The 7,930-nt window shown below is 38.6% G+C and overlaps 1 protein-coding gene across 1 annotated transcript; it reads left to right on the top strand.

The window, feature by feature from the left end:
* Nucleotides 1–1,714: 1,714 nt before the first annotated feature.
* Nucleotides 1,715–4,187, top strand: LOC122028938 (protein WEAK CHLOROPLAST MOVEMENT UNDER BLUE LIGHT 1-like). The gene is made up of 2 exons (XM_042587911.1): nt 1,715–2,158; nt 2,355–4,187. Exons 1-2 carry the CDS (start codon nt 1,715–1,717, stop codon nt 4,185–4,187), a joined length of 2,277 nt encoding a protein of 758 aa, XP_042443845.1.
* Nucleotides 4,188–7,930: the final 3,743 nt, after the last annotated feature.

Here is a 7,930-nt window from a genome sequence, read left to right as displayed (position 1 = left end):
ATTAGGTCGAGCGAATTGATTGAATCCAAATCAAATCCAATGAACTTTTTTCCTTTACCATCACAATGCAGAGCGATTTATGGCACGTACCGCGCTTAGCCATCCTTAACCTTTTTTCCTTTACCTCTCCTACTGCCTAGCAAACCCAATTAATGACTTTTCTTTGAATTGACTTAACGGACAAGGGAAGAAGAAGCGAAACTAAACGCAAGGAGTAGAAGCCTATGACAAAGAAGGCAGCCCTTATTTTTCTACTGCAAGGCTGTAGGATGATAGCATCGTTGACCCTTCCGACACTAGAAAGGCCATTTGACTGTCTTTCTTCTTCTACAAAGCCTGTTGCCAAATATGTGTCTTAAGAATGACCAAATGTACTCTAATTTGTGTTGAAATAAATGAATTTGGGACTCATGAACAGGGGGCGTAAGCTTCGTCGCATGTGCCATGAGGTTTTTCCAGCAATAAGACACGAGCGCACGACGGCGTGTGGCTCTTTATTTTACGCTGCCTTGGCGTTCAACTCGCCCAAGTGGGCCTCAACCGCCGAATAGACCGTAAAGAATCGGAAAAATAGGCAGCATTTTTGTGACGACGCGAACAACGCCGGAATTATTTGCGACTAAAGAAACGAAGTAAAGGAAGAGGTGGGGAAGTGATCATCCGCTCCTCAATCGCGTGATCGGCACCGCTATATTGAATGCCTCTCTCTCTCTCTGTATCTCTCGCTCTCGTATCCCAAATCGGAGTCGTCATTTCTTCTGTTCTTCCTCGTCCCGGGTGACTGCTTTCCAAGGGGAAGACTTTGAGTACGTGTTCTTCTTTCGACCACATAGATGTGTTTTCTAGCACTTTCTTAGAGTGTAAAGAAGATTCAGTTTGAAGTCAGATTTAGTTGGTGTCGATTTCTTTCAATGTAAAAGGTTTCATTGAAAATAATGGAAGATGTTAGCATAGATAATGGATTTTCCTTTTTGAATTTCCTATTCTCTGTTCATTCAGCTGAATCTACAAGCCTATGAAACTATTTAGGAATGATGTTGATTTTCTTTTATTTATCTGGCCGAGAAGCATTTGGTGACTGATTTTATCTAGTTTGAGCTTCTTAAACAAGCAATTTGGAATTGCAAAATTAATCGCTTGTCTGAGATAGTTTGCCCGGTTTTGATGTGTGATATAGGTATTAACAAACATCTAACCTTTTACGAAAGTCAACTTCAAGAATCATCTAGTTCATGGAAATTCATTTAGCAAGATTCAACTTTTAGCATGATCTAGTTGTTCATGGTTTCAGATTTGAGATGAATTAAGGACGTAACCAACTGTATCATGTGAATATTGCACATCGCAATTAGAATTTACTCACAAATTTTGTTGTATTTGTAATTTGAGATCGTCGATATTAAGCTGTCATTTTGTAACTCGAATTAAATCTTGCATATTTGCTCTGTCCTCTAATTAAATATGTAGAATCAGCATCGAGGTTGGACCTAATCTATTTTGTGGATGGAAGAAACAAGGATCAGCAACACAAGTCTCAATGAGAAGTTACATTTGACCACATCATCGTTGCCGGAATGTCATCCAATTTCTTCAACATCTCAAACTTCCCCAATTTTTAAAGAACTCGACACTGATCACTTGCAGAGGAAGGTTATGGAAGATATTGAAAAAAAGGTTGAGCAAAACATTTCTGTACCTTTGTCATCGGACACTAATGCATCTGCAAGCGATCATTTTTAACCCTAATACTCAAGCTGTGGAGGGTTCTGACTCATCATCGAATCCACACCTTCACAAACGAATTAATGTTCATGAACCCGAATCAGTGGTTGAGCCTGAAGAAATTCCAGAGCATGAATATGAAAAAAGAACTGTTGAAGTCAGTGTTGAGATCAGTATTGATTCTTCCTCCTCCACCAACTCAAGTAATGCTGAAGAGAGATCCACAATGCAACCTTTCGAACTCAATCTCCAGAAGGATTTCAGACAAGCAAAAAAGAACTTGTTGGAGTCTACTAAATCATTTAAACGTGGAGAAGTTGTCGATTCAAACAAAGGAGTAATTGATACTGCAGTACCTTTCGAATCTGTTAAGGAAGTTGTGACCAAGATTGGAGGAATCCTTGATTGGAAAGCTCACAAGGCAGATACATTGAAGGTAATGTTTTATCATTGGTTGCTGTTAAATTCAGGAGATGTTGGATAGAATTTTGTTCATGTTGAATACAAGTATAACATTTTTACCGCTACCGTTTAGGTCACATTAGATGCATTTCTGATGATGAGAAATTGTTGTTCTTGTTGACAAAACACAATTACATCAAATTTAGAATGTTAAGGTCTTAACATTTCAGGAGTTTGGTTCTGTAAAAGGACGAAGCTTTCGCCATTGTAGGATCCCGGAGTCTGGTTCTGTACGAAACCAAAATCAAGTTATTTCCGAACTTGAGAGAATTCACATAGAAATTTCTGAGTGCAAAGGGCAATTTGAAGCTGCACAAGAGGCTAAAATCCAAGCATTGAGGGAGCTAGAAGTCACTGAGAGTATCATAGAAGAACTACAGTTGAAGCTTGAGAAAGCCCAAAAAGAAGAGTCCCGAGCGAAACAAGACTCTGAGCTGACCCAGCTGAGGGTGAAAGAAGTGGAGCAAGGAATTACTAGTGAAGCCAGCCTCGTCGCTAAAGCACTGCTTGAGGTAGCCAAAGAAAGACATGAAGCGGCTGTTGTGGAACTGGCATCAGTAAAGGAGGAACTAGAAGCCTTACGAGGGGAGAAGCCTTTATTGATCAATGAAAGAGATGTTGCAATGAGTAAAACTCAGGAGGTTGTTTCTTTAGCAAAAGAACATAGAATTGGAGAATCCTTGTCAAGAAATGAAGATTACTTGAGATGGGAAAAGGAACTTAAAATGACTGAAGAGGAAATGCATGAGCTTGATCGACAACTTGCATTGACAAAGGATCTTAGACACAAACTAGATACGTCAACAAAATTACTACAGTCACTCAAGGATGATCTATCGAAGTACATGAGCGAAAAGTTGAAACAAGATTCTGAGAACAATGACAAAGAGAAATCAGATGATGAAACAGACAAAAGTGCGTACCAAATTCAGGCACTAGATACAACGAGAAAGTCACTTGAAGAAGTGAGGATTAGCATGGTGAGAGTGAAAGCTAAAGTGGACTGTCTTAGTGTTGAAGCTGTATCACTCAAGTCTGCACTCGATGCTGAGAAAGCAGCTATTTCGACGTTAAAGCAGAAGGGAGGTGCGGCATTGATAGTAGTTTCTTCTCTTGAATCTGATCTTGATAGGACAAAACAAGAACTTGAAGTGGTGAAGATAATGGAAAGGGAAACCAAAGACAAAATGATGGTGCTGCCAATGTTGTTACATCAAAAGACGGAGGAAGTAGATCAAGCTAAGGCAGCTGCTCTGATGGCTAGAAAACAGCTACGAAAAGCCAAGGAGGAAGCGGAGCTGGCAGAAGCCTCCACGACCACAACAAGGAGCAAATTACTTGTAGCTCTGAAGGAAAAAGAAGCAGCTCAAGAATCAGAGAACGTTGCATTAACAGCAGCTAAAGTGTTGCAGGAGAGTGCGCAGACTGCACAAATCGGGGGCAAGGACTCTCTGCCACAACTGATCCTTCCACCAGATGAATACTTGACTCTCAATAAAAGAGTCCATGAAGCTGAGGAACTCGCACACGATAAATTGGCAGCCGCCGTCGCACAAATTGATGAGGCTAAGATATCACAAAACATTAGTATAGAGAGATTAAAAGAAGCATGTAGAGAGTTGGAAGAGTGTAAAGAAGCATTTAAAGTGGCGAATGACAAGGCAAAGAAGGGCCAAGAAGAAAAATTGGCAGCAGAACAGGAACTGAGGAAATGGAGAACCGAACTTGAACAGCGAAGAAAAGCTAACGATGCAGTTAAAGCTTCAGTGGCTCCCCTAAGAAGTCCACCAACTATGCAATATGATGAACTCAAAAGCATGAGAATCGAAGAAAATGATGATGTAGTTCATGCTGGGCCAGGAGAGATTGAGACTGGTGTGGTAATTAAGAAGAAGAAAGCATTCTTTCCAAGATTAGCTCATCTCTTGCCCAAGAAAAGCACCCAGCAAGTGAACTCACGGGGGCCATTTGCATGCTTGCATGCCTACTACTTCGAAGCTTGACCTTGTTTGTACATGTTCATGGAGTTCATTCTTCAACATGCGTGATAATTTGGTCAGTAAACAACGAAATTTATCCTTTTGTTGGAGAAATTTGCGTTATCAGCAAACTGAGTGATCTCCGTGCAGTAAGGTTAAAAAATGTTATTTGATGAAAGACAAACAGAGTTGATAGTTTGAATATTTATTAACAGATCCTTTACTTTCTAATTCACTGAATTGTGTCTTCGAGCCATATAATTTCAGGATACATACATACTCGATGGAAAATAAAAAACAGATACATGTTTCATTGCTAATTAAATTTGATCAGAAACAAGATATTTGAAGTAATATATGTCATCATCAAACAACAAATGACCGAAAAATCAAGCTTGCAAATATAAGCGACCACAGTTACTAACTACGACAGATAGATCAAAGCTCAATGAAATCTAAATTATTAACCTACAACTAATTAAGGTAGCTAGTTACCTCCAATACAAAGCAGATAACATAAATCTACAAATATCGAGCATCAAATAATGAATCTAGCTAGAAACAGCAATAACTTTCGTTCCCAAGCATGAATGAAATAGTTCAACGGATTACATATTTTATTAATGACCCACTCCGGGACTGTGTCCAGGGTTCGTCGGCCGGACATCTTCACTGCCCACTACGAGCCCACTACTTCCGTCTTGCTCCTCGCCCTGTGCAATGCTGCCTTGCAACAAAGCCGCTGCTTTACTACTTGTAAACTTCTCTATCTGTATCATCAAACGTCCACTGTTACTCGTTAATCTGGTGTCTTCTTCCACCGTCTTCAGAAATCTTGCTTCAACAGGGGAAAGAGTTAACAGTGAAATTATCATAATCACTACAACATACTCAAGTTTAAAAGCCATGGAGGAAGATAAATAATCGATCTCAGAGAGAGAGAGAGAGAGAGAGAGAGAGAGCTTATATCTATGTGCTTACTTAATCCTCTCTTAGTGCAGCAATGAAGTTGTAACCCGACCATATATATAGAAACTCTGGTACCCAAAATTTTCTTAAAAAAAAAAATCAATGAAGATTTATATAGAACTGCATACTTGTTCTTTTTGATGGTTCATCTAAGCTTTACTTTCTAAAGAAAATTAGTGCGAACAGATCTTTCGTGTGCGAGTTTAATGATCTACTGTTTAATCCGACTTTCATTTAATCTCGCACAAATGAAGATAAATCAAGACAGACCTCTAGTTTTTTATTTATGTCTATCCTGAAAATTTTTCTAAGATTTTTTACTCTAGATATCATTTTTCATATATATATATATATATATATGCAAGTTTATATATGTATTTATATCCTTTATTTATTTCTCTTTTCAAAATTTTGAATTTGAAATTTACATTGATGAAAATTCTTTGAACTTAATTCACGATAAATTATTTTTAAATTAAAATGAAATAAATTGCAATTGAATTATTTTATTATTCATAAATTTTCTCAAGAAAGCAGGAGTGGCCTTTTTTTTTTTTTTTTTTTGACTACTAATTCTATCTCCACATCACATGAAATTTATTCTTCCAACTGGAGTGACAATGTTAATGTTTCTTAAATGCTATTATACAAAATTTAAACCTCCATATATTAGTGAAAAATACTCAAATCTAATCCACTTATTATTAGATCAAGCAACTACTGTAACATTATTTTTATTTTTTTTTAAAGTGCTTATCTAACCACAACCAAATTTGCGAGATAGAAAAGGTGTTGAATAGCTCTGATCATTTCATCGTTGAGAGTGAGCAGCGGAAGCTTTGGAGTGAAAATGACCAAACACAAACACAACGCTAACAAGTTAATTTTACTTGGTTCACCGTCTCCCCAAGACAACTATGTCCAAGGCTAACCTATCGTTCTTACACCCCTATTGATTTTCTCCTTCTCAAACAAGATCCAAAGATAGAGAAACCTCTTATAGTAGTGTTACAAAGGCTTTACATATTTTAGCAAATGAAAGAGCAACAAAGGAGAAAAAAATGAAAGAGATTACTGTAGGGGATCGGTCGGGCGGCTTGAAGGGGGTTGGATAGACGACACTTCCAAATACTCGTTTCCTACATTTGTTAGTTTGCGCAGCGGAAATACAAACTAATATAAATACAAAGAAAGCTAAAGACAAGAAGGAAATCAAACCAAGCTACACGATCATTTAACGTGGTTCAGAGATTGCTTGCTCCTATTCCACGACGTGTCCTTGAGGTGGACGATCCCTATCCGTCGGTGAATTAGCCCTCGGCAAACTCCGGCTATCTCAAGTCGCTCCTTGTTGGTGGACAAACCTCACCACAACACCAACCAAGACTCTTGAGACCAGTAGACTACTAATTAGGGTTTACCACCACTAATTTCATCAATTATAACCAAGCTCCCAAGCCTTGGTTATATAGGCCATGGGTTGAAAAACCTCACCTACCAGTCGACTGCTAAAACCATCAGTCGACTACCCTCTGTGAAAATTCGACTGTTACATCCCAACGGCTTGATACCAGTCGACCGCTAAAACTAGCAGTCGACTGCTCCAGACTGATCGAGCGAACAAAAGCATTCTATTCGCTCCCAGTCAACTACATCAGTCGACTGCTGTTTTCACCAGTTTGACTGATTTCCTCTACCAATTGACTGATTTGGTCGTAAACTGAATAACAACTTCTCAACCTTCTGAAATCATGTCTGATTTGATCAATTTTTCAAATATTAGTCAAATTAATTTGTCAATCCGTCGACTGATTAGGTTGATCGAGTGACTAGTCTAATCGATTTTCTTCTATTAGCTTCATTAACAACATGTTGGACTAAAAGAATTTAGATTCTCTACAATGGTATAATATTATCCACTTTAAGTCTAAACCCTCATAGTTTTATTTTTAGACTTTATCCAAAAGGTTTCATACCAATGTAGATATCTTTCCCTTATAAACCCATGATTTTTTTCATATATTTTCTGTATGATTGATGACATGTTAGAGGGGGGGGTGTGAATAGCACTCGTATCTTTTTCACTTGTTTCAAAAAACACAAAGTAAATATACAGCAGAAATAAAGAAAGAAAAGATAAGCAATGCTAACAAGCTCTCTTTTACTTGGCTTGGAGCCTATGACGACTCCTACTCCAAGGCTCGCGATTGTTGATCGCTTTTGTTGAGCAATCACTATAGATTCAAAAAGATCTTTACAAATATGCAAGAACAAGTATTAATAAAAATAAAGTATATCGACAACAATTGATTAGCAATTCTTTATCGATTGTCAGAGCAGCGGTTGAGTGTTGTTGAAGCATTCCGGAGCAGTGCGCACGTAAGAAGATCGTTCTGAATTCTGTTGTTCGAAGTGCTAGCTGAAACCCCCTTTTTATAGCCACCTCAAACATGATATAGATCCGCTGATCTCGAGATAAGGTTTCACCCAACTCCGATCGATCGACCGATCCTATCTGAATCAGCCCAGCTTCTCGTCCCGGTTCTGTTGCTCAGATAAATCCTTGTTCAGTCGACCGATCTCGCTGTTCGGTCGATTGATCTGCTGATAATCTCTGACCTGATTGATCTAGCTTGATCAAGTCACTTCTTATCTTGGTTTGGTCGACCGATCCCCTGGTCGAATCTGGTCCACCTGCTGGAAATCTGATCTTGTTGATTGGAGGTTCGGTCGATCGATCCCCAGTTTGATCGACCGATCAAGGCCAAAAACTCCAACCTATAAAATGTTAGTTTCCT

This window comes from Zingiber officinale, chromosome 10B (genome assembly GCF_018446385.1).
Source record: "Zingiber officinale cultivar Zhangliang chromosome 10B, Zo_v1.1, whole genome shotgun sequence".
NCBI classification, from domain to species: Eukaryota; Viridiplantae; Streptophyta; class Magnoliopsida; order Zingiberales; family Zingiberaceae; genus Zingiber; species Zingiber officinale.
This window is presented reverse-complemented; position numbering and strand designations above follow the sequence as displayed.